The sequence below is a fragment of the Chelon labrosus genome (genome assembly GCF_963514085.1).
Source record: "Chelon labrosus genome assembly, chromosome: 2".
NCBI classification, from domain to species: Eukaryota; Metazoa; Chordata; class Actinopteri; order Mugiliformes; family Mugilidae; genus Chelon; species Chelon labrosus.
In genome coordinates, this window is record NC_140338.1 from 15,271,499 (window position 1) to 15,299,445 (window position 27,947).

The following is a 27,947-nucleotide window of genomic DNA, read 5'->3' on the forward strand; positions in this document are numbered from 1 at the left end:
GCGCGGTCGAGCGGACAAGACTCGTTATTTTTAGCGCAAGGTTCGTGCCGTGCGGCGTCTAGGTCGCGACAAGCTTTTCCTCCATCTCTGCGCCACACATTTCGCAGGGGAGAGCTGCGCCACGCAACGAGCGAGCGAGCGAGCGTGGAGTTGCGAGGAAAGCGAGGAGGAAGATAACGGACGGAGCGCGGGGAGGGGAGCACCGCCAGACATCTATCCGAGGGGAGCTTTATCACGTTTCACCGTAACATCACACTTCAAGCCTCGGTTGAACGGCCTGCTCGGAGATGGCGAGCCCCGGAGCGTGTCGAGATACCCCGGGCGTCCCGGCCCGGGAGCAGGAGCCACCGGAGCCGAGCCACCCCGAACCAGCCTGCCAGGAGGCACAGAAATGGATAGAGGTAAGTGAAGACACCGTCCTGAGACTCTTCGGGGGGGGGGGGGGGGGGGGTGCTGCTACAGCAAACCGGGCACAAAAATGGGTCATACCGTCATACACACTGTGGCTAGTGATATAAATACACAGCACCGGTGCACCGTCACCTGTTGGGGGGGACTATGCAGTGTCGGGTTACCGTATGGGACAACGGCTCTGCTCCTGCATGCGTGAGCAGCCGTATGTGTTAAAAGTTTTCACGTATGTCCGACTCTTTAAGAGTCTGGGCGCCACTGCCACTGCCAAGCACCGTGGGGAGTTTTAACACCATTATCTGAGGGGGAAATAACAAAAAAACACAACGCAGTTAAAGCTCAAACTAACCGTTAGTCCGGTGTCGATGCGTTCGGAGCCCGTGTTCTAGTTGCTAGGAGGAGGAACGCCCCCCTTTTTTTTTTTTCAGGCGCGAGGGGATTCCGGTTGCCATGGTTATGGAACCAGGGCCAGGATTCACGCACGAGATGCTACACTTGACTCTGTACCAACAGTGGATCGCATCGGATGGGATTATCACGAGTGGTTGGCTGCGTCGCTTCCCTTCCACCATCATCTGGTCGGCTAAAAACGCCCCTGTCCATAAGCCCGAGTGGTGAATCGTGATCTGCTTGTGGAGCCGCGTTATGACCTATTTTTCTTTTCTTTCAACACGGCCCCGTTTTAGCCATGCTGCTACCTGCCAGCTAGAATATCAGACCCTGGGATTGTGCTTGAAACTACAACCAAATGAGTTTGGCACCACAAATGGCTTGTGTTTTTCACAGGCCCCCCTCCTTCCCTCCCTCCCCACCGTCTGTGCTCGCCGTCCAGCATACACACGGCAATTTACTCCAATCTCTGGTGGATAGAGGAGATGGATCAATTTAATCTGACAAATCCAAAGATAAACATAAGTCTGCAGAACAGCCAGTCTGCACAGACCGGGGATAAAAACCAAACACAGATGAAAGTTTATTTTCACTGTGGTCCTAGTCAGAAAAAACGGCATTGATTGAAATTTCTATCCAGAAAAACAACCAAAAGTAACAATATGAAGCTCCTTTTTTTACTTCCTCATAGTCAAAACTGTACATTACAGAGTAAGTAGCATCCTCGTGATAACATTTAATACTGTACATACTGATGTTACCACAACTGTGACTTCTCAGCTGCAGTACAATCAGATTTAATGTAGCACAAAGGAAGCGCATCAACACTACATCCATATTGTCCATTGCAGCACCACGCAGCGTCTTCAGTCAATGTGCCGGTGCAAAAAGTTACCTGATATCAATTGTTTCGTAACCAGTTGTTTTCCAAAGAGAAAGTTGCCTCATGCAACACAGCAAAGAGAGCGCACTAACACAAATAGGCCTTCAATCAGTGAGATGGATAGACTCGGGGATAAGGCTGAAATCCAGTCTGAGATTAAGCATGCATGCAGCCCATTTTTAAATGCCCGGTTTGACAGTGTGGCTCCTAATCTGGATATCAGGAGTCAGTCAAGTCAGAAGGGTTGCATAATGGTTAACAAGACGGAAAAGTAAGAGGAAGTTGTTAAGACTTTGTAAGGTAAACTTTTCCTGTTTAGATCTGTCAGTGTCCCGTATATAATGCATGAAAGTCAAAGTTATTAGGGTTTATGTGTTTTTTCACTGGAGAGCTTTGACCTGTTTAGATGGATTTTCGGGTGATTAATATGCACTGTCCCTTGCACATTTATGCTTCACATTTATCTGAATGAATGATGATAAGGTTGATATTGGACCGGAGCAGAAGTTGTCCTACTGTCCTGCTCAGACACATGAAATATCAGGTTTCCAGTTTAAAGAATTAAGTTATCAGCTGTCTTAAATGGTTCTCACACATCTACCAGAAAAAAAAAACACACCTGAAAATAATATTTCAAGAAAATATAGTAAGACTCAGCAAATCTTATCATGAAATAAGCAATTTACCACCTCTGTTTTTATTCCTAACCCATCATCATAGCAGTAATGGCATCTGCAAATAGGTTTTTGCTTTATTTGCATGCATCCATTTAGTGTGACGCACAAGACCAATCGCAAACACCAGATAAATAACTCTATACATACTTGTTTAAAATAGTTTTAGCCAGTATTTCCTCTTGGGTTAAATAGATAAGACTTCATAAAACAGTGTTTTTATCATCATCCAGGGTCAAATAGGTTGATTCTAAAACAATAATTTAATCTTTAAAGGTCTGTTTCTTGGGAACGATTGCAGACCACTGTCTATCCTGCTTAATGCTGGCCTCCAAGTCTTAATCTCTCCTGCTGTGTTTCTCTTGCTTTGTCGTTTTCGTTCCTCCTCGTACTCCAGTTATTTTCAGGCTGCTCAGCCTCACTCTATTTCCAGGGATGTATTTATATGCTCTCACAGGTGGGCACAATCCAGGGTTAACCATCCTGCCCTGCGCTCCATGAAACATTTTCACTCGTCCTCTGTGTGTTTGTCATGTCTGCAGAAGTATGCAAAGTGTATGCACACTCACACATGCCAATCAGCTATGCATGATATGCCTTGCACACTCCTCGGACACACCCCGGTTGGGTGACACTGGTCACTATGGGAACATAACACGGCCGGGTCTCAGGTGTCACTGTTTCCAGGGGGGCAGTAGAGCAGTAGGCTATATTTCACCAAATGACCCAAGCAGGAAATTGGACATGGCACAGACAAAAACTTTCTGTTTTTAGACGAGACAAGGCTGGATTAGACTGTCTCAGAGCTGATGCGCGGTGACAACGGTGCTCTAAAACAGTTGGATGTGACGCTGAGCATGTTAAAGTCATCCTGGCTTAGAGAAACACAACTTTAGTGACAGCAGTTAACCTCTGCTTTTGGCTGACACACACACAGCACATAGCGAGAGTTAGGGTCGCACACAGAGGGAATAAACCGAAGAATGCGTGTGACTGAATAAATGTGTGTGTGTGTGTGTGCCAGATGTCACAGCTGTCCTCGGTAGATTAATATCCAATATTTCCAGACAACCAGCTGTGTCTGCACAAGAAAAAGCGCTAGAGTGGGGATTCATGGATTTCCCATCCATCAAATGCTAAATGAAGGAATGTGAAACAATGACTTTGTTTTGGCAAAGATGCCGTGAACAAAGTTAAATATGTTGTGTTATTCTGTGAATAGGAGGAAGCACACAAGTACTTTAACAATGGCTGTGACACTGAGCTGTGTATAAAGCCTAGTATACTAAGCTCTGCTGCATTTTACAATAATTATTGAAACATACACGCTAACAGACAATTAACAAACTGAATAAAATAAAATAAAATGTAAAATGTCAACTTACACAGTATATTATCCCCCTTGTCTGCATTATCGTATTTAATTGAATAAGAAAATACTCTGATATACCCACAAATGTATTTTGCATCGCTATAAAAAGTTAGCCTGGAAGCCAGCCCAGAATTTAGTGGGGTAATTTCGGTCGGGAGTTGCTCCATTTAGAATTTATCTGTCTGGACAGTCAAATGGTTTGGACAGGCTTTATGCGCTGATAGACAGAAAAGTGACAACGAAGTAGTCATAGATGTCATCTGAGCGCCATGGAGTGGAACATGTTTACAGCTAAATGGCTCTAATTGGTTGGAGGACTATCCATTCGTGTGCAGAGGTTTTTTCTTTTCTCTATATCCGTTCAACATGCCTCATAATTTAATCCAAATGGGATGTTATTAGACTCATATTCTGATGAGAATTGAGTCTGGCTACATTAAGCTATAGTCAAAAGTATCTGACAAGTGCCTTTACAAAATATTTAGCACAGAAACTGTGGTGATTACACCGAGGAACTGCTTCTTATTATCTATAAAGAATAGTTATGACTTAAAGTAGTTATGACTTGAAAGCCCAGTACGCTTCAATACAGCAGTCCCACCCAAAATATGCATGTGTCTAAAGTGCTAGACGTATCTTTATAATTTCTCAGGGTGCTTTCGTTGTACCAAAACCAGGAACAACCAAAAGCAATAAAGGCTAGTGACAACAACACTCGCTGCGGATGCTCTTTTTTCAATAATTGTTTTTACCTAATATCCTGAAATCCTAGCCTAGATCTAGACGCGCCCCTAGCGGCAGCAAATTACATTTGCTTCCAGGGGCAGTCTAGTTACTCTCCGTTGACTTGAGATTTCGAAAAATCCAAGATGGACCGGGCCAATCACGAGTCGGTGGGCGGGCTTAACACGATGACGACTGACCTGCGACCATAAGTTCCGTGAATTACGCGTGAAGGTGAATTCCCCATCCTGCTAGAACTACCAGAGCGATGGCTGCTGCTAGCGAACAACTTTCTTTCGAATCGGCTTTGGCCGCCACTCTGAAAGACTTGAAGTTAAGCTTTTCTCTGAGAAAAGAACAAGAAACTGCACTGAGGTCGTTCTTACAAAAGAAGGCAAAAGTTTGATCCACAGCTTAAAAATGATTAATGCAGGAGAAACTCAACCTGTAGGCGAACTCATAAAAAAAAAAAACAGGATGCAAAAGGAACTATTTAATATCTATTGGGATAAGTTTTTTCCACAACACATGCAAGGAGCTCTCTTTTCCATCGCTCTGACTACGTCACCTTCTTCGTTGCTCTGATTGGTTGTAGCGCTATCCTATTGCGTGGAGAGGGAGTTTGAAAGACAACCGTTTATCCCACCCCTCCGGTTGAGCCCTGTCTATGGAGAGTGCCCAGACCCTACATTTAATGTGGGTCTGGCTCGTCAGGCTACTGAAATCCAGTTTTCCTGCAAAATTATAATCGATCATAAAACAGTTTGAAAGTGCGTGTTGTTGAAGGCGTGTCAGAACTTTGTCACATTTGTATTTTGTCTTGATTGCCCTGCGACACAAACCAAATTAAAGGTAAATGCAACACTGTTATGTGCTGTAATAATTATTCCCTGAACTGGAATAAAACACAGGCGTGAATACGTGAGAGGCCGAGGTCTCATGGTAGACATAAACCGCATATGTGTCAGCTGCAACAACATGACGCCAAATTATTATCGCTTTTCGTGTAAGCTGAATGCATGTTTCTGAAATTACATCACAAACTTGATTTACTTCATATTCTCTTTGTCTACTTTCTGTTTTTTTTATACCCAGCTCATTCTTTCCATCTTTGTACTTTGGCCTACTTCTGGTTCTCCTGTCCCTCCACACACACACTCCCACTTCGGGGTTTAAATAGTAGCTGCTGCTGCCATTCACCCAGACTGAGCAGAGCAGTCCACCATGAGAAGCAGCAAGGGAGAGTCAAATTACCGCGACTGGCGCTGAAATGCCTTCTAGACGTTTGGCTTGCTGTTTGTCGCAGACATGAATGCTTACCCTGTTTCTCTTTTGATCACATCCATGACGGTCTGTTTAAATGTCCATTAGCTCGCTGTCAAAAACATGTAGGCTCACGCTACGTTTAATTGCTTTATTTCAGTTTTAGCACCTACGAGCCGTCGTTAACCACCTCCGCTCTCACCCACTGTCTGTGTCCTGCCTCCTCCACACTCACACACACACTACCTTCATAAAATACAAGCAGTACTCCCGTCCTCACCTCAATATAGTTCTCTCCTCGGTGAGTAAATTATGCATGACAGCGCTGTAAATGTTTTAAAAGACCTGGAGTCCATGAATCAGCGGAGGAGGACGAGTTTCAGTTTTAGATTTTAGGCTTGAGGACATTTTGGACGGTGCTGACATTCTGAGGTCAAGACTTGGATTTGGGTTTAGAGTAAAGGTTACTGGTTAGGGAATGTGTTATGTCACTGAGGGTCCTCACAAAGATAGAAACTCTATGTGTGGGTGTGTGTGCTTCTTTCTGTCTTTACTTGTGTCATTCTTCAACTTGAATTAACTTTGTTAACTTGTAACATCGAGGATTAACTACCATCGTACAGACTTTCGTGACTGGTTTGACAGTTTAGTCAGTTCTGTATTTAGACACATTGAAGAAAGCAGAGGCATCCACAGACCCATCATGGTAAGGGTCAGTTGTCTGTAGTTAGATTATCAACATTTTCAGAAATTTGAGCTTTAGTGTCTTGTCTCCGGCGGCACAGTGGCGAGGTGGTTAGCACTGATGCCTCACAGCAAGAAGGTCACCGGTTCGAATCCATGGGCCAGCTGGCCTTTCTGTGTGGCGTTTGCATGTTCTCCCTGTGTCTGCGTGGGTTCTCTCCGGGTACTCCAGCTTCCTCCCACCATCCAAAGACATGCTCATTAGGTTAATTGGTGATTCTAAATTGGCCGTAGGTGTGCATGTGAGTGTGAATGGTTGTCTGTCTCTCTGTGTTAGCCCAGCGATGGACTGGCGACCTGTCCAGGGTGTACCCCTGCCTCTCGCCCGATGACAGCTGGGATAGGCTCCAGCAGACCCCCGTGACCCTTAACAGGACTAAACGGGTATAGAAGATGAATGAATGAATGAATGAATGTCTTGTCTCCTGGATCAGGCTTCGCTCCCCACGTGCATCAGTAAACCTTGGCGCCTATGACCCTGTCGCTAGTTCACCACTGTTCCTTTCTTGGACCACTTTTCATAGACACTGATGACTGCCTGCAGACAGGGACCACCCCACATGAGGTGCAGTTTTGAAAATGATCTGACCCAGTCATCTAGCCCTGACAATTTGACCTTAGTCGCTCAAATCCCTCTTGCCGCTTGCCCGTCTTTCCACCTCCTAATATCAACTTTGCAGGCAAAATGTTCACTTGCTGCCTAATAAACACCACCCACTGACAGATGCCATGATAACCAGATAATCAGTGTTATTCACTTGTCTAGTGGATATGATTCGTTGTACATTCACCATCAGATAATTGTCTTGGCATTTCAGTGTAAAGTGTCTGATCAGGACAGTTGGAGGTATCACATGATAAGGAGATGACACTGAAACAATAGGAAAAAGAGCGTTATGGTTGCAGGGTTAAGTGTGTGTGTGTGCGCGTTCATGTGTGTGTGTAAGAAAGACAAAAAGAAGGGGATGCCAGTGGGAAACATCTGGTCATTACTTACATAACAAAACACAATGGACTGTTTTCACAGATACAGATGTAGTGCATTTGTGTGTGTGTGTGCACTTTCCTCACATACATATGGTTCATGTGCAGCAGAGGTGTGTATGATTAGAAACAAATGTGGAAATATCACCACATTCAAACAAATGCCACTGATGTTTTGAGAACCAGAGATTCTTAAAATCAGCCTATGCTTAAAGGGTGTGTACATGAAGAATCAGAGGTGCATGAAGTGTGGGCCTGCAGTTAGCAGTTCGAGTGTTAACTGTAATCTTGGCTAATCTGGATTAGTCGTCAGTCAAACCCAGTCATCTTTGGCCACTGGTTACACAACAGCTCCTGAGAGCAGTGTGTGTGTGTGTGTGTGTGTGGGTTGCTGTTGTGACAGGATATCATTGTTAGTTTCCTGATTCTCTCCTCCTCTCCCGACTGCGCAGGATAGAGGTTTTTGTCTAGGTTAGGAGGATTGAGGTTACCGTTGCGGCATGCGGCTGCAGTTCGGATAAACTGGAATGAGGACACAGAGCGGTGTCACTGACCTGGTGTCGTTCTAATTTGGTTTCTACAGAGGCTGAACCCGGAAGCAGCAGGTTCCTCTGTTATGAACTTTGTGAGGCATTTACGGCAAAAATAGGCCAAAAATGCCAAAATAAATATGGGAAGCTGGGTTTTTGATGACGGATTCAATACCAGATATTGTTTTGTAGTTTTATCAAAATATCTGCACAGTGCTTTCTCCAAAAAGTGAATTTTTAACACTTCAAACACAAGTAATTTTGTCTTGGCAAATGCCAAATATTCTCTGGTTCTCCTACTAGTTTGCTTTCTCTGTTTTATCTTCTGGACATTCAGTCAAAAAGAATTACAACAAAAATTTAGGCAGCCGGGTTTAAAGTCCACCTTCTTCACATCTGTCTCCTTCCTGTCCTCCTTCCTCAGGCTGTAACCGGGAAGGATTTTGGAGACAAGGACTTCCGCAGCGCACTGGAGAACGGCATCCTGTTGTGCGAGTAAGCCTGTGACATGATTTTACTTCGATTTTTGATGTCTGAAGCAGCAGCAACATACATAAACCCCCCCTAAGACCCGATAAATCTCTGCTTCACGCTCCCTGTGCAGGCTGCTGAGTGCAATCAAACCAGGGCTGGTCAAGAAGATCAACAGACTGCCCACCCCCATTGCTGGACTGGTAAGAAGACACTCTCCAGTGTGACATTCGAGCCCAGTAAACCACCCTGTTCACCAGTGATAAACTGACCACCGTCTGTGGGTCCCCTGCTGTTTCCTCTAGGACAACCTGTCAGTCTTCCTGCGGGGCTGTGAGGAGTTGGGCCTGAAGGGCTCCCAGCTGTTTGACCCCGGGGACTTACAGGACACTTCCATGCGAGCTAACCTCAAGTAAATGAAACGTGTGAATGTATAAATGTTTGTGGCCTTTACTTCCGATGTACGTCCAAGTAAATAGGGTATGGAATAATACTAATATTCTTCTTTCCTGTTAGGGACTCCGACTGCAACCGCAAACTGAAAAATGTAAGTTGTATTTGCAATTTCTTCTAATTTCTATTCAACACTGACGTATCGTTTAGTGGTAGAGTGCTCAGCATTCATAAATATACACCAAACCCTTTGTCTCTCAGGTTCTGAACACAGTGTTCTGGTTGGGGAAGGCTGCCAGTGGCTGTGCATCCTACAGTGGTCCAACTCTCAACCTCAAGGAGTTTGAAGGGCTTCTAGCTCAAATGAAGGTGGTGAGTAAACTCAATGGAGCACAAAGAGGAGGAGGAGGAGGAGGAGGAGGAGGAGGAGGAGAGGGAGATAGCCAGAAAGGCAGATAATGGCATGGAGGAGGTGCGGGGGATGTAGTTGTTAGTTTCCCGTCTTTGTTGGGGTGTAGGACAGTCACATGAGACAGGAGACAAACAGCACTGCAGACAGGATATGAATTGAGACAGAGGGAGCAGGTTCTCTTCCACAGAGTCCCCCATGTTGCACACAGCAGTAAACATTCTATATAATAATAGCACAGAATTGCATGACTAGTAGTAGATAGGAAATTAGAGGGCAAGAGCTCTGTGCCAGAGAAAAGAAAGTGGAGGATGTGAGAGAGGAGAGAGAAGAAAGAGAGGGACATGTGTTTGGTGCATCGTTCCCCAGCAGCCTAGGCCTATAGCAGCATAACTAAGGGATGGTTTAGTCCAACCCTAACTATAAGCTTGATCAAAAAGGAAAGTCTTAAGCCTGACCTTAAAAATAGAGAGAGTGCCTGCCTCCTGAACCCAAGCCAGAGTGTTGTTTTGGAGCCTTGGCCATAGCCTGACGGACCTGCATCTTTCTAGAAATATAACTACACGTCACGGTGATAGTGTCTGCAACAGCTGTTAGTCGTCCGAAGTGGCTTTCCTCGTCTTTCAGTGGCCGTACAAGTACAGAAAACTCCCTTACTTCTTCCTTGCAGAGATCACTTGACTTGCCGTCAAATAGTGTCTAGGTATAAACGCCAACTCTGACGTGCCCTGCTACGGTGTAGATTCTGTCTAAATCCTACACACTGGTGCTTTAAGTGAGCTTCTTCATACGTGTTTCCTACTTTCTCTCCGAGTTTCTTATGATCATTATCCTCTTGATTTGCTTCGTGTTTGTAGGAGACCGAGGAAGGTGGAGACAGTCCACAGAAGCGCAGTGTTAGAGACAGCGGCTATGACTGCTGGGACTCTGAGAGGAGTGACTCTCTCTCTCCGCCACGACACACTCGAGACAACTCACTAGACAGGTGAGAGACCTCCGTCAACACGCATGCACTCTCTCTCTCTCTCTATATGTGGTTGCACACACCAAAATATTGAAGATTTATTAAAGAAGTAAATGTCCCAAGAACAGAATAGATATTCTGTTGTGTTTCGTATGTTACAGCTTGGATTCTTTTGGCTCCCGCTCACAACACAGCCCTTCTCCTGATGTGGTGAATCGAGGCAACAGTGACGGTAGGTTTTGATAAAACTTTTCTCAGGAAATTTTGTGAGAGCTAGCGGCCAGCCACCTCCACTGCTTCCTTAATGCAAACCGACCTTCTCCTCTAGCTTTCAAAAAAAACAAAGCACAAAAATTATCAAAATGCAGAACTATTTCTTTCAGTATAACACCTCTCCTCCATAAATAGAGTGACTGCTGTTCCCTAGTATGTTTGGGTTTTAACCTTGGTATAATATGACCGGTCAGACAGGCTGTGGACGACAGCTGAATGTCTCTGCCTGTGTGTGTGTGTGTGTGTGTGTGTGTGTGTGTTGTGGCCCAGATGCAGCAGCTGTTGGTCTAAGTAACAATCTCTTGGACCTGGGAAGCAGACTGAGGTCAACATCCTGCCTGTCAAATGTCAGCATGTGTGTGTGTGTGTTGAGGGGGGCTATCACAGGCATCCTGTTTATGTCTTTTATGTTGACAGAGAAATATACGTTCAGCGGGGTGACAAGAAAAACAGCTGGTGATGAAAGAGCTGGCGGTAGCATCACTCCCAATGTTCCCTGTAGACAGTAGGCCGCCACATCAAAACAATATGAACGTGGCGCTGTTGGTGTGTTAGGAAACCGTTTAATCACTCTCTGAGTATTTACAACATTTGAATTCTCTAAGATAGCTTTGTGATGTTTCAATAAAGTATGTAGAATCACACAACACATTAGTATTTTTATTACACCGTTGTGGAGTGGAGTGAAGCTGGCAGATTTGTAAACTCATAGATTTTTTAGCTTATTTTAGCTTTTGTTGACTCTCCCTTAATAATCTACAAGGTGACGGCAGCCTTTCTTAAGGATGCTGTATGGATTGTATCATGTTTCTGCTAACCAGATGAGAAAGGACATTAAATAAACCCTTTACGTGTATACCAGGTGTATTTGGCCGCTCTGTGTTCAAGTAGTCAGTGGTTCGCAGATGTTATTAAAGAAGGACTAATTAAAAATAACCTTCATCGTTCTTTTCTCTGCCGTGCTCCGTTGCTCTTTGTTGCCCAGGGCGAGGCAGCGACTCGGAGGCTGACGCCCCCAGCAGGAAGCCAGATGTGCGGAAGGATGACATGTTGGCCAGACGGACTGCCAGCGGTGAATCGAGAAGCTCCATCCCGTTTAACCAGTTTCTTCCTAACCGAACCAACGCCAGCTCCTACATCCCGACCCCTCGAAGAAAGACTCACACAGAGGAAGGGGAGCAGCGGAGGTAATGACCAATACTTTACGAATCAGTCATTCTAGTGGCAATGATGGTTTTATTTGTAAAGGAGTTCGAAAAGCGCTGCCACAGAAAACAAAATATGGGCAAAAAAAACACAAAAATGGATTTAAAGAAACGTCCTCATACCTAATCTTTCCCTGACATTACACACCCTTCCTCAGTCACCCTCAAGAGCAAGGCAAAAGAACTGGGACACAACACAAAACTCCCAAGACTGTCACTTGGGCAATTGAGAACAATGGGGAAAAACTAAAACAGGAAGAGGAAGTGGTCACCCAGGACGTGTTGGAGCAGAGGAGGTTGCAGAAGTTGGAGAAGGCAGGAATCAAAGTCCTTCCTGCTGCCGTTCGCTATAGCAGGTCAGGGAGGACGGACGTGTGAGCTGCTGCTGCTGGCGTGGTTTTATTTGCACTGACTAACAAAAAGTTGTGATGGTGTTTGTTTGTGGTTTGTTTCCGGCTTTACTGCATTTACACTGGTGCTGTGGTTTGGTGGCATCGGCCTTTCTACATGAAGATGACGTTGATGTGGTTTGTGGAGAGACTGATTTGCATTGCTGGCGTACTGGGAGAAAGACGATTGAAGAGGTTGATTTAATCCGTGTCAGTTGTTTGTATCGTGGTAGAGGCATCAGTGGATGGACGTGCGATTGTCGGATTGTGTTTGGAGTCCTTTTCTAAAGCACGCACATAATAATAAGTCTGGCGGCAGGTTTCGACTAACCAGCAGAGCTTGATATATTTGGCCGCATGTCAATCAAACCCTGCACGTTACTGCTTTTGCTCAAAATACAACATGGTGGATTTTTAATCTCTGAAATGACTTTGGTGCGCCATCCCGTCTCCAACCCTAGCCCTCCTGCAACGGAGGAAAAAGAAGTGCGGTCACCGTCCCCGAACATCATCCTTCGCTGTGATAATGAATTTTTAAGCTCTCAGAAACCTGCATGGGATTCCTGCTCTGACGGGGAAGAGGAGGCAGCGGTACGGAAAGTCCCCGATGTACGCAAAGATGACCTGGCATCCAGACGGGCCCGTCGAGGCCCCGTTGCTCCCAGGGTGCACCAGTTCGTCCCTCCTCCTTCGTGTACCGACAAAGACAGAGAGCGCTGGGAGGGCATCAGACGTGCCTCACAGCAAACACTGCAGGAGAAGGAGATCAGGTTAGCCACGCGTGTGCTCTTTATTTCATTTAACTAACTCACTCCTCAACTTTCTTTCTCATTTCCTTGCTCTTTCTTTCTTTGGGTTGTGTGGTCACTTGTGGTTTGACGTGTGTCTGTGTGCTTCACTTTGATGGGTAACGTGTGTCGTGCGATGCCGCTGTACTGGCTCTGTGACCGGACAGTGAAAAGGAAGCGGTACCAGACATCATTACACGAAGAGACAACCCCTTCCTAAACTCTGCCCCTCGCCGTGAGGAAGAGGAGGATGAGGAGGAAGTGGGAGAAGAGGGGAAGGTTAAAGCGATGCCAAATAAGCAGAAGGACGACCTGGCTCGCAGGCGGGCTCAGAGTAGGCCCCTCCCGCACAGGGACGGACCAATGAGCCTTGCGTCTTCCTCAATGAGCTGGGCAGATATGCAGAAGTGGGAGAGACTCAAGATGACTGAACCAAGGTGCCCATCACACACTCTCAGTTTCAGCACACATGCGGTACACCAAAATGCTGCTGTAGGTCAAGAGTGTGGTTTGCTATTGATGCTGTGTTTAGAAGCCAGTGGGAGAATGAGTGTGTGTCTGGACGTTCATTTGCTTTTAGTTTAGTCCGGTCTTGAGCAGATCTTTGCAGGCAAGTTAATCTAAACGGAAAACGTTGTAGATCTTACGACCCAAAGAAGGTTTTACTAGATATTTTTTGAAATCTTTGGATATTTGAAAAAAGTGGCTTGAAGATGGAGGTGTTTAGTGTCTTATTTCAGCTGGCAACAAGTTGAATCTTCGTTAAACTACTACAAAATACTGGTTGAACACGTGGCTGTTGGTGTCTGCCACTTTAACATCCCAGTAGTGGTTTGTTTGGAACAAATTCAGAACAGATTTTAGTTAGAAGAAGTTAGCTAAAAAGAAAAAATATGTATTGCTGTTGTACCGAACCTAAGTTAAGTAAAGGTAAGTGAAAAAAACAAAACACGATGGTTGAATATACAATATGGACACCATGAATATCATGATCACTGACAAATCCCATAGCAGTATCGCTCTTGAGTAAAACAAAAGAAAGGGTGAATATTTAAATATCTAGAGTCAAAATCACAAAGAAATTAGCTAAACGTGTAACTATATAACTACAGATTAACAATATTTAATTTTTTGACAGGGAACATTTTGACAGGCACGGCTAACTAGCAACCTAGACTCCAGGTAGTTACTTAACCCCGCCCCGAAAGGTTAAATCACATAACGCCAATGAAAAAAACTAAATTTTGTTTGTGCATTTCTATACATTTATAATTTATTTTATGAAAAAGATTTCCCTTGGGCCCCATTAAGCAGGCTGTTTTGTGCTAAGCTAAGCTAACTGGGCATTCAAACAGAGTGATTCTCCTCCTCTAACAGTTTTTTACTCTTAGTTATTTGATATAAATGTTCTTTTCGTAAGGAGCTTTGCGTCCCACTAGACTACTTCCCTCATTTTCACTGTTGCTCCCCATGTTCTCATCTGCTTGTTTATTCTCCCCAGTATTGTGCACCTCAGTCCTCTTCAGTCTTCTTTGACAGGCATTGAGACAGAGCGGGGAATTGGCCGGTGTGTATGAGAGTCTGTGTGTGTGTGTGACCCAAAAAAAAAAAAGAGGCGACTGTTGGCTGTGAGCACTGCTTCGGCTTTGTCTTTCAGTCTGTGCTGATGTCATGAGATAGAATAAAGGGTTTTTTGTGCTCCCTTTGGAACAGCAGTGAGTAGGAAAAATGCGGCCACCTAGAGAAGATCAAATGTGTGTGTGTGTGTGTGTGTGTGTGTGTGTGTGTGTGTGTGTGCACATACGTATGTGTTCCAGTGATTCAAACACAAAACCCCATGCCTTGTCCCCATTTTGTCCACCCACACTTGCCTCATTCCACATTTCCACCTCATCCTACTTTTGTCTTAACAGTCTGATCCTCTTGTCTGTCGTTGCTCATGATTTTTTATTTTTTTTCCACCCTCTTTCTTTTCCCCCTGGTCGTTTGCTGACTGTCTCGGGTGTGATCGGTTTGTGACTGTGTGTTCGTTCGTGGGCCTGTCTTCATTTGTGAGACTGCATTTACAGTGAGGCTAGCCCGGCCCCTGTGTGTCAGGATTGTCTGGAGAAAAATTATCGAGGTCCTTTCAGCGGATCAGCAAAGGCTGGACGAGGTCACAGCAAAGTTGTGACCTTCGGGGGCGTGACTGAGATTGAGAAGCCTATAGGCACAGTCTTGTCAAGTGAAGGGGAAGAGACGGAGTTACTTAGACGACTCCTTTCCAAGGCAACCGTAGCCATGCCTACCATTCGCCTGGGCTCCCAGCTTTCAGAGCGGGAACGCAGGTATGGACGAGGCCAAATACAAGACAACTCGTGGCTCAAATCCTAAGTTGCTTGCATTAGTACGGACTGAGCCGAGGAGCAATAGCCGTTGCTCTGTTGCATTACTTCTTAAATGACTTAACTAAATTGCTTGTCAGTGTCATTTAGAAAGTGTTTTACATTTTGAGCCTATTTGGATTAGTGCATTAGGTAGTTTGAATGCAGTTCTCTGCTTTGTCCTGATTTGCTTGTAGTTTCAGTAGGAAATAGGACACACAAACACACATGCATGTACATACAAGATATATCTGCCAGGCAGCAGATACATCAGCTCATAGATGTGTAAGTACTGGCATGTTGGTGTGAATAACAAGAGATTGCAGCAGATATATAGCAAAAATATGTTTGAGGTAAACTCTACCAGAGAACTTCAAAAAAAAAAATCAATGTTGCCCTGGTGTATACATTATTATTATTTTTTTAGCCCCCTCTCAAATATTCTTGTTTTGGCTACACTCCTAAGCAACAATCAATGCACCATTAGTGCCTTTCTGTAATGTTGAAATCTTTTGCCTCTTAAGACATTAAACAATTACTTTCTTCTCATTTTGTAGATATATCGTGTGCTTTTTCTAACCCTGAATGGTTTTTATTTAGTTCCTGTTTATCTTTTTTCCGTACTCCTGCTTCTCTGCATGTTCATGCCTGGATTTTATAGCTGCAGTTACAGTTATCTGTCCTTGTTGCTGTGCTTTGAGCTATATAAAATACTCTTAACAGCCAGGTAGAAGGAGCTGACCCTGATCAAACCGACCCTACCTCTGCTGACCTCCCACCCTGGACGCCCGACGCCACCCCGACTCCCGCTGAAGTGGATGCTCGTTTGGCTCAGTATGAGCGGAGAGCAGCGGAGGAGGAGGACGATGAGGAAGAAGAAGAGAGAATCCCGGATCTTCAGAAAGATGACATGATGGCAAGGAGGACAGGGGTTTTCCATAAACAAATCACTGCTGCACCAGGGATTTACAACCGTTTCCTGCCTCTGCCCGGCTCCAAGCGCTGCACGCAAGGGGAGGTCACAGTAGACGCTGCTCCGCGGAACAAAAAGGAAGTGCAGGCAGACAGGAGCAAGAAACTCAACGTCAGGTGGGCTGAGATTTGGTTTGGACTGACAGAGTGCAGAGGCCACTAACAAGCTCTGTGTGCTTTGTATCTTCAGAGATTCTCCAGCTTGATGTTTAGTTATTTAAATTATAGGACTTTCTGTCACAGAGTGGAGGATCAGCAGCCTAAAATTCTCATGGAGGCGCCTCAACAGCAGCTTGAGACAACGGTGATCAGAGCAACGTCTCGCAGCGAACGTGCATACGATGAGGATGAGGATGAGTATGATGAAAATGAGCCTGTGCCTGACCCGGAGAAGGATGACATGATGGCTCGACGAACCAGATTGTCCCACAAAGCAAGTGCACCTAGAACAAATCAGTGTTTCAATCAGTTCCTGCCTTTGCCTGGATCGGTCAAATATACCGTCAGTCCAGTGTCTGCAATGAAGCCGCTTCACAGCAAACCTAAAGTCACAGAAAAGATGGAGACTGAAAGGTATTTACTGCGTTTGAGTGAAGAAGAGATTGTGGTGTTGGCCAACAACTGCAACTAATGAGGGTTTTATCTAGCAAGGCTTGAAGTACTAACATCAGCAGGTTTCTGTGGTGATTTAGAGTCGACCCTGACTTGACTGTGTCATCGTTTTGGTTCGGTGCCAGCAGCAGCATGTTTGAACACTTGCAGCTGGATGCCTGATGGGGCAGATTTGCTGTTGTGGTCGGATTCCAGCAGTTCTGTTTCTCACATGGCTTGACTCCGTTTGTGCCTCGTTTGGACTAATCTGGTTGATTTGTTGGTGACGTCTAACTTTGGCTATGTTTGGCATGACTTTGGTGGTTCGGTTTTGAAATGTCGGTTGTGATTTTTATGTCACTGTAGCATGCGGTCGTAAACTGCTGCTGCTCTGCTCTAAAGTAAGTGTTTCATGAAAGGGTTGGTTCACTCATATTACCTAAAAAGGTTACCAAAAATCTGGTTTGTTTAATGATTTAGGCTCAATCTAGTATAATCCTGTTTAACCCTAGTTGAGACAACGGTTAATCTCCACATAGATTTCACACTTTTCCATGTGCTGTGGTGTGAACAGAGGAATCTAGGTTACACAATGCACCACCAGCTGAACTCTGTCTCTACATTTCTTCCTGAGAAAATGATTAGAAAACTATCTTATGATGATTTCCAGCTTGCAAGAGTAAATATGAGCTGTCGCAAGAAAATAAAGATAATTTGGCAACGACTTTGATAAATGGTTAAAGCAAGTGTTTGTGTGTGAAAAGGGTCGCTCAGGCTTGAGGCTTTACTTCTCTGGTTGTCCTCGTGCAGAAAGACAGTCCCTGATGAACATAGCAGGGTATTTAACTGCCTAGGAGACATATGTGTCCCTCAGGAGTTACTATGTTTGATTTACATTTAACAAATGAATGATGATGGCCAATAATCAATCACAGTTGTTCCTGCAGTTAGTTTATCTGATTGCTTCAGATTCCTTCTGCAAAGAGGTTCATTTCCAAATCTTTTGAGGCCACAAGTAAAATTCTGTTTACTTCCATTGTACTGGACTGGATGAGATCTTGGAGACGTTGCTGACGACGCAGAACCTCATCTGTGAAAAACCAAAACTATGTGCATAACTAGATACTACGAGTAGGAGAATATAGTTTTAACCTTTTGGTGAACTGACTGTTTCAGCCCTTTCTGGCCACATCAGAGCAGATCAGCTGCAGTCTTCCTTGATATGGTTTTGATTTGCCCTTTAAGCGTATTTTCTGTTAATCTTGCGCCTTGTTACTGGATCGATGTTTCAGCAGCGTTGTTACGGTGGCTGCAGAACCCCATGTCCCGCCCTTCAAAGCCCCGACCAGCCCCTCCTGTGCAGGGCTGAGAGAGAGGCAGCCGATGGAGGAGGAGCGAGAAATGGGTGAAACGATGACCCCTAATGCCTCCGTCACACTGGTGACTGAACCCCTGCCTTCTCCTCCACTCATTCCTCCACCCGTTGCTGCTGCGGCTGCCCAGACCTGTAGAGTGGAGGTTGAGCTGGAAAAGCAGAGAGTTGAGGAAAGAGTTGTGGAGAGAGTTGAGGTAGAGGAGAAAAAGACGGAAATGAGTGAGAAACTACAAGACAAACCCTTCTGGCTGGAGGACGATGAGCTACCTCCAATGATGTGAGATGCCCAATGAACTCCTTTCTCATGTGTCTTCATCACTTCTGAAGATTAAATGAAAAAAACAATAACTCTGCCATTCATCCATTATTATTTTATTAACATATGTAAATAGAAATAGCAGTTTTGGCTGCAGTGATGCCAGAGGTTAACGCGATGGCACTCCTTTAAATGTGTAGTCTCCTGCAACACACGGTGCTACCCATCCCCTCCCCTGCTCCCTCCTCTCATTCACTCACCTCTGTTGTTGTTTTAGGATGAGCCGACGAGTTGCTTTTATGTCTGAGGACACAGAGTAAGTCTCTAAGCGTTGATCTGAATGAGCTCCTGCATGAAAAACATATCCCGTGTACAAAAACGCACAAATGTTCAAAGACCCTGCAATGTAGACCCGGCTAGAATTAATGTGTCTGTGAAAACAAGTGAGCTACGTGCTTGTTCATTTTGCTTTGTGATTCGTTTGTAGCGACAGAAACGTTTTGTTTTAAACAGGGTAGAGATGTGGGCCAAGACATACGCAACTAATACAAGTCTACTATAAACAGTGAAGAAGAATAGTTATTTATGAGTTATGTATGTCTTGCTGCATATCATAGCAGATAATCTTTGTTTATGTCATGATTTTTTTTTGTCCCTGCTTTTTTGTGATGTATTGTGTAGTAGTTGCATGTTTTTTACGTTTATGTTTCACATAGATTGGAATCAGTTTTCATTTTTACAAAGACAAATCAGAGAAAGTAACTACTGATGGTGTTGCAGTGATGTATACATGTTTTTTATTCTAGGAGTGTGAGTCTGAGTGATATGCATGACAAGGATGAGGTGGGACACTTACCGCCACTGAGCCAATCGAGACACGAACGGATGCACGAGCAGTTCAACAATTTTCAGGAAGAGGAGGATCCCTGGCAAAGCGTAAGGAACGCTTAAAATAATTTAAGACGCCGTTTGAGGTCCAAACGGGAATATAATCCTATTCAAATAACGACAATATGCTGTAACAATATGAGTTAACGCTGTGCACCTGTGACAGGACTTGGTTCGCTGGAAGAATCGCCGCCGCAGTGCGTCACAGGACCTAATAAAGAAAGAGGAAGAGAGGAAGAGGATGGAGAAAAGGATGAAGGATGAGGGAGGTGAAGGCAACAAGAGGAAAAGCATCAAGACTTACAAAGAGATTGTGGAGGAGAAGTAAGAATGATACTGGGGTTATTTTTATCTTTTCATGATCTCTCATAGAACATCATGACGACTGACATGAACTTCTTTGTGTCTCCTCTTTTCTAGGGAGCGCAGAGAAGCAGAGCTGTGCAAAGCCTACAGAAACGCAGCGACTCCAGAGGAGGCCGCCTTGGTTTTACAGCGCTACGCTCTCCGCTTCACCATCAGTGACGCAACACTGGACAGCCTCAAACTGCCCAGATCTACCGCAAAACCCAAACAGGACCTAAATCAGGTGGACCAGGAACACGAGCCGACATTACCTGATGATAAGGAACACAAACCAACATCACCTGTTGACAAGGAACACAAACCAACATCACCTGATGATAAGGAACACAAACCAACATCACCTGTAGACAAGGAACACAAACCAACATCACCTGTAGACAAGGAACACAAACCAACATCACCTGATGATAAGGAACACAAACCAACATTACCTGATGATAAGGAACACAAACCAACATCACCTGTAGACAAGGAACACAAACCAACATCACCTGTAGACAAGGAACACAAACCAACATCACCTGTAGACAAGGAACACAAACCAACATCACCTGATGATAAGGAACACAAACCAACATCACCTGATGATAAGGAACACAAACCAACATCACCTGATGATAAGGAACACAAACCAACATCACCTGATGATAAGGAACACAAACCAACATTACCTGATGATAAGGAACACAAACCAACATCACCTGTAGACAAGGAACACAAACCAACATCACCTGTAGACAAGGAACACAAACCAACATCACCTGTAGACAAGGAACACAAACCAACATCACCTGTTGACAAGGAACACAAGCCGTCATTACCTGTTGATAACTCTGAGATGTCCGACCATCTGCACAAACCAGAATCATCTGTTTCTGAAGAGAAGCACGCAAAACCTGAAGACGCAGATGCAAGCGTAGCTGATAAACAAGAGGACTCAGCTGTCATCTCCACCAGCCCGCCAACACCAGACAGTCCACTTCCCTCAATCACAGACTCACAAAATGTGTCACCTCAGTCACTACACCTGAGTGAAGCACAGACCCAGCTGACAGAGTCTGTAGCTACACGGAGCAGCACACAAATACAAGTGATTACGGGGGATGTGCCGCCTCAGACCAAACACACCTCACCTCAGACTGCACAAGTGCAGCCTCAACCCACGCAGCCTGCACGCACACTCCCCTCCCCTCGATCTGTGTCCCCCAGACCTGTCCCCCTGCTGGCAGCCAAACCCTACTGCCAGCCCAGGAACACGCTCTCCGGACACAAACCAGTCAAGGTAAGGGCTCCATTTAGTCTGTAACACCAGTCAGCATCATCTGATAGCTCCACCTCAAGTTGTTTCAGAGTTTATAGGATTTTTACCCGTATTATTTCTTTCCATATGTCAAGTTAAGTCTTCAAAACCTTTTATTGTGCTCTGTATTGAAAAATGACCGGGTCTCCGCTTTCATCAAAAAAGGGAAATGCATAGTAGGAGCTGGTGATAACACATTCATTTGTGTCCCACTCAGATGGACGGGCTGGTGCGAGTGAATGGAGAAGCAGTGGAGCATTTAACTGTCTCCGCTCCACCTACCTCCCATCGGGACTCCCTGCAGGAGATCAAAGCTGTTTCCTCCGAACAGACGGAAGAAGATGTTCCACCTGTGGAGGCTGCGAAATCCCCAGAGACGGCAGAGCAGCTGCCTCCTCCGCAGAAAGAGAAATCAGCCCCGTCTTCGGGCTCTGCCATCAGCTCCCTGATTGGAGGGCGAAACTGTATCATCACGACAACTATTGTGACAGAACTCACGCAGACACACATAGAGCCACTGCACCCGGACGGCCAAAGCAACGGACAGGTAATTTATTCAAGGGACATGTTAAAGGATAACACCTGCTTTTCTTGCGGTCTGTCCCAGTTACCAAGATTACTAACCTTTTATTCCTAATGATCATTTTTAAAAGGATATTATTGTTTTTTAAATGTCTTTTTCACTTTACACTGATCAGGCATAACATTATGACCACCTTCCTAAAATTGTATAGGTCTCCCTTGTGCATCCAAAACAATTCAGACTCATCAGAGAATGGACATGGACCTTCTGAGGGTGTCCTGTGGTGTCTGGCAACATGATGTTGTTAGTGGGGGACTTTGAGTCCTATGGGTTGAGGGGAGGGTCCTCTGTGGATCGTCCCACAGATACTTGATCAGTTTGGGATCTAGTGAATTTTGAGGCCAGGTCAACACCTTGTGATGTTTTTCATGTTTTTTTTAGTTGTTCCTAAACAGTTTTTATGTGTGTGCCTGTGTCAGACTGCATCCTGCTGGGGATGGCTGCAGTCATCAAGGAGTGTCATTGTTATGGGGTGGGGGTGTCTGGTCTGGTCTAGGTGGGTGGTACATGTCTAAGTAACATCCACATGAATGCCAGGTCTAAAAGTTTCTCAGCAGAACATTGTTTTGTCACAAGATGGTCATTGTCATTTACTTCTCCTGTCAGTGGTTTTAATGTTGTGGCTGATCGGAGTATATCTCTATTGTCAAAAAATCAAAACAGGGTATCTGGAAAGAAAGATACTGTTGTCGTCATCTACGTACTATTTGGAAAAGGTGTGTTATTGTTGCACACTGGAAATACAGAAGAAAAGGTTTCTTGTTTTCAAAAATTGTCTCTCCAGTTTTTTTCAGATATTTATAAAAGCATCAACATCAATTAGAGTCAGCTTAGAGTCGGCTTATTCTCTTAGCTGTGTAACCTGAAAATTAAATCCAGGAACCAAACCAAACCAAATGGTATTGTTAATCATCTCTTGAATTTGGAGAATGCAGGTCACCAGTTTACTGGCACTCATACTGGGCAGAGTTTCACACAACAATCATTTGTTTATCTTGTTTACCACAGATTTTTGTTTTAACGTGCTATTACGTAGCTCATCCGTCAGCTACATGTTGGCCACAGTGTAGAACCAGAAACTTTTTTCAGTCCCTCCCCTGTGATGGAGCTCTTATGTAAAGCAAGTTTCAGATTTCTACAAGTTAATTTTAATAGAAATTTACATGAAGCCAGTGACTGGCTGGAGCGCAGAGAGAAAGAGAAAACATCTTTCTGTCAGAACTGTCGGCAGGTATTTAGCTACTGAACTGGCTCAGAAACATCGTTAGGAGTAAATGTTGTAGGACAGATTTACAAGTTTATTTTCTAACAAACTAACCCTAGTTGAATGTTTAACCTTCAGGTTGTGACCAGTAATTTGTTTGAAAGACCAGCGGAGGAAAGCAATGCCCAGCCAGCTGCACCAGCAAGCAGCATACAGGATTATTCTCCCACTGTCACAGGTAAGTCTGCTCTCCTTTCCACCGCTCACACAAAGTGTTATTTACAGCATCATTACTCCTGCAGCTACTCTATATTCAGTTGTGAGTCTTTTCTGTGTCTTGTTCCACAGAAGGACTCGAGGAGAGCAGTGTGACTGTGAGTATCTCTGAGCAGCTCCAGCTCGTTCTTTCTGTTCCTCCTTCATTCTTATATTTGATCCTGTCCTGACCCTTCGTCTCCACTGTAGTCGCTGTAGTGGCTGTAGTCAGACTTGTCCTCTCACCTTTCCTCTCTTTCTGTCCTTTTGGTCCGTATACATGTTTGTGTGTGTGTTTGTGTGTGTGTGTGTGTGTGTGTCGGTCGGGTCTGGGTAGATTGAGACCCCCATGTTGAACTTGGCTAAACGTGTTAATCACTGGGTCTGGGACCCCAATGAAGAGCGTAAGCGCTTGGAAAGGTGGCAACAAGAGCAGGAGCGCCTCCTACAGGTACTGTAGTGTAATGGTGTGGATGTGCATGGCTCCATGAATGCTAAGCAGAAAACAGAAACTACTGGATGTGTTTCCGTCACATGTGCGTCATGCCTGTGTTTTACAGTTTTTTTATCCGGTTTTTAACATGAACAATGTTTCCCTTCAGGAGCAGTACCAGAGAGAACAAGAGAAGCTGAAGAAGGAATGGGAGAAAGCACAGCTTGAGGTGCAAGAGGAGGAGAGGAAACACAATGAAGAGGTACAAACACCCAGAAACACACACACAAATAAAACACAGTCTCCTGGTTGCATGTCTTCATCTTTTTGTCTTTGTTTGATTTGTCTGCGCTTCCTTCCAGGAGAGACGGATCCTAGAGGAGACTGTCGCACCCCTCAACCCCACCGGTTTGTTGAACCAGCAGTCAGAACAGACAGTGAAGACTTCCTCGGCTCCAGAAAGCAATAGCGCAAACAGCCCCATGCAGCACAACGGCCAAAGAATCTCCATGGGGAACGAGGATCAGCATGCATCAAAACTGCATTTTTTCCAAGGTGAGCACAAAGCAGGAGCACTCATTCATAAGAATTATGTGTCCAGATGTGTACGTGCAGAGCTTAGTCATTCTTAGTTAACTATCTACTTCCTCAGAGTTTCTGGGAGTTTATTTTCATTAGATAGATAGATAGATAGATAGATAGACAGATAGATAGATAGATAGATTTTGTTCATGGTCGTTATGTCTTGTGTTCACAGATTCTTCACCTGATAGTGAAACTTCCAAGAAGGAACTTTGGAAAACATCCTCTCTGGACCGCAACACTCAGCTGAACCAGGCACAGATTGTTAAAAGGTACACTAGGCTGTTTAGGCAATGTATTTACTGAAGTACAGGTAGAAACACTGCCTGAATATGTTTTATGTTCTTAAGGATTACTGTGATTTGGGATACATTTCTAGGGATTTCTGGCAAGCAGGAAAAAGTGTACAGTACACAGAAATGTATCATAAAATCAATGGATCTCAGCTTATGCCATTCATCTGGGTTATTTTAAAAGATTGCAACTAATATTTATGTAATTTGGACATGAAGCAAAAGTAATGTGTTGAAAATATGAAAAGCAACCAAAGACATGCACATACATATCAGATGAAAATGCTCACTTATTAAGAAGCTATGAAGACGACCTGAATCCACACAAATGTTCTTAAATGTATTTATTAATTTTTTATGTACCTCAGGTCTGGATCACACGATGGTGTAACAACTGAACAACAGAGCTCCCCTTCAGCACCGCAGCCTCCTTCACCCAGCAGGTAACGACGCTTGCCCACACACACACACAGTATGCCCAAATAAATGTCTGAAAACATATCAGAAATCAATGGAGCGAGGATACATTAATGTGGGAGGGAACACCTCGTATTTGATGAACTGTTCTTCTCCTGCTGTCTCCGTCTGTGTAGGTGTGTTAGTGGAAAGCGGCTTTGTTCTGGTTGTTCTCAACCCCTGGGAAAGGGAGCTGCCATGATCATCGATACGCTGGGACTGTTTTTCCACATGCAGTGTTTCAAGGTGTTGTTTAATTCTAGTACACACTAGTACGCACAGCCAAAGTCTACTAAAGCATGTATACATCATAATTGTCCACAGGATAGGGGAGGATACGTGAAAACGATAGATGTATACAATGTATTAAGATTGATCAAAAGAAACCTTCTTGTGTAGAATATTAACTGTGTTTCTTTCCTCAGTGTGGAGTGTGTAAAGGGCAGCTGGGCGACGCCACTGCAGGGACTGACGTAAGAATTCGTAATGGACTGCTCAGCTGTCACGAGTGCTATATTGCTTCCCGAGGTGAGAACACATGCGCCTACACGCTCTGAAAGAAACATAACAGGCTTTAATTTATTGCCTTCTATCTACGGATGTCTGAAAAGCCAGCCGCCCTCCAGGGACAAATAAATTGAAAAGAAATAAGTTGATGAAAGCTTGATGAATTCCTTATAGGCAAATCAAGACACTAAAATGAATGTGAATGGTTGTAGACTTTTCTTTGTATTGGTTGAAACGCTCTCCATAATGAAATCCAAATGGTTCTAAATTCTTAATATATATGAGTCTGGTATCAGGCTTGCAGGCCTATATGTGTGTGAAATGTGCCCTACTATAAGGTCATACTTTCTTCTACACATGTGAAAAGTTCCATGACACTAACTTAATTTACAGCTCTGTCTGGAGCGTTATGACATGACTAACGTGTCTGGTCCCACCAGAGCACCTGAAGCACTTGAACAAACAAATTCATGTTATGGACCCAGTAGGCCAAGCATTTCTATAAGAACGCTCACTGTCCGTAGTCCCCGTGTAACTGTTTCTGTCACCACATTGCTAAAACTGATTTATCTTTATGGGTTCAGCCGTTATAAAGTAGACAATTGGCTTTTGAGGTGGGGTGAAAGAGTGGGGGATGGAGGGTGTAAGTCATACTGCCACCTATGGCGTTTGATAATATGTGTATCTGCTGATACACATATTTCGTCCACATGTTTTGTCTTGCATAGGTTGTGTGAAAAAAATAATACGTTCCTATACTTTTTAATCATGATATTTTGAATCTGGCTTTTGTAGGACATAACAAGAATACGGTGCTGTCCAGTCATTTAAAAGGAATGAAAGACAACATAGCAACAAAGTGGTATCATAGTGTGGGAAGACTTGAGTAAAGTATATTTGATGAAAAAATAAAGTTTACAGGGCAACTGCAAATTTGGGGTGTGTGTTTTTATTATTAAAACAAAATGTGGAAAGGACTTTCACATATTTATTACCAACTGTTGTCGACAACCTAATCCCGATTCCGGTATCGTTCTTCCCCAACTCTTTTCTGAATGTGTCCATCTCTGATGTGATTAGATAGGAATGGAGTGAATCAGCTGTACACGAAGACAGTGGTGGAAAGAAGAAGTAGGGAAAAAATAGGGAGAATAAAGTTGACAAGAGAGCTCCACTTATTTTTACTTGTTTTTTCTGCTTTTTCAGACTTTCATAAAAACTCTTCCTCTTCTCAAGTTTATATTCAGCTTGTCCCTGACCCTAACTTTTCTCTAATCTAAACCTACTTTCACTTACACCAGTTAACTTAACAACACTAAGATGCTGTCTCTGATTGCAGGCAGAGGTCAGCCCACTACACTATGATGACCTTTCCGTCGGAACTGGAACTGGAACTTTCACCGTCGCAGCCAGTGGTTGGACAGAGAACCATCCTAGAACCTTGAATCACAGCCTGGATGTTCTGGGACAGCCGCGCAGTCCCCAGAACCTGGATTTCTTTTTTTCTTTTTTTCCGAAACGCTCAAACCTGCACCGACGACCAGTGGAATAAATGACACAGCAACACGCACATACACTACTATCGATGTGCTTCTTAACTGTACACAGGTATACACTTCTTTTTGATATGTGTAGCATGGATGTAATCAAGAAATCAGTATGCTAAGGCCTTTGCACAACCAACACGTAGATAAGGATCTCTTCTGTCACAAGCTAAACATGTTACTGTCTTTAACACATACGGTGGTACCTAAATCTTGACTCATTAACTCCTGCTTCTGCACTGATCATGTGACTCCACTCTCTGAGTGTGATGCAAAGTGGTTTGGGTTGGATAACTTGAAGTATCTTGACCATTAGAATGCCTTACTCACAGCTTCTCATTCATTTGGGTTTTGTGTTTACAGTTTTGCATGAAAAACAAACATATATAAGTTATTGTGAGCATTGCTCAGATGGATAGTGAGTTGATGTTTTTGTCAGCAGTGAAACTTTACCTTTCCTCTCTCGTATGTTGTACGTCGTCCATTTGAATTCTAGAAATCTGCCTAACTCACCACGAGCTTTTTTTCTTTATATCTAATTTTACATGAATGAGAATGCATGTTATTAAGTAATAATACTTGTTCTCTGGATTTTAAATATTTTCCCTTTAGGATGTTTTAGCCATTGTTTCTTCTGATAGACTGCATCTGAATCAGTGCCTTATGTAATGAATGCGAGGGCGAGAGTGGACTGGATGTGCAGGAGTATTTCACACTCACACTGACCTCGGGGTCTAGGCACATTGTGTGTTTGTGTGCGTGCATGTGTGTAAGTATGAATGTAATGTATGATTCAACTTGAAGCACAGTTCCATACCAGCAAAAAAAAAAATAAAAATAACAAAATGAAAAAACCTAACCTTCCTTATCACCTGCTGTCCATTTACAATTAACTAAACCAATGATAAAACGTTTCTTGCTGCTTCCCTGTTAATTAGTCCTGCATCTAATAACAGTTCATAATGTCCTAAAATCTCTCCTCGTCTGCCTCTATCACAAGCGTTGCCTCCCCAGAGTATGAGCTGAACTCCTCTCTCCTCTATCTGAACACCAGACAGCATCTTCATCACTCAGAGGAACAGAGCTCAGTTCATTGTCTTTTATAGCAACTGT

The 27,947-nt window shown here is 44.1% G+C and overlaps 1 protein-coding gene across 1 annotated transcript; it reads left to right on the forward strand.

Moving 5' to 3' along the window:
* Positions 1-287: 287 nt before the first annotated feature.
* Positions 288-27,901, forward strand: LOC311508140 (uncharacterized protein; the record flags this gene model as incomplete). Its single annotated transcript, XM_084572805.1, has 30 exons — positions 288-401; positions 8,399-8,469; positions 8,579-8,648; positions 8,751-8,857; positions 8,962-8,992; positions 9,100-9,210; positions 10,105-10,232; positions 10,373-10,443; positions 11,470-11,671; positions 12,540-12,861; positions 13,107-13,430; positions 14,964-15,193; positions 15,953-16,348; positions 16,445-16,774; positions 18,085-18,444; positions 18,701-18,739; positions 19,230-19,359; positions 19,478-19,635; positions 19,732-20,959; positions 21,195-21,524; positions 22,903-23,002; positions 23,113-23,138; positions 23,357-23,470; positions 23,622-23,714; positions 23,815-24,007; positions 24,210-24,306; positions 24,696-24,770; positions 24,921-25,029; positions 25,209-25,311; positions 26,630-27,901. The coding sequence occupies 30 exons, from the start codon at positions 288-290 to the stop codon at positions 26,653-26,655; spliced, it is 5,688 nt and encodes a 1,895-aa protein (XP_084428931.1). The 3' UTR covers positions 26,656-27,901.
* Positions 27,902-27,947: the final 46 nt, after the last annotated feature.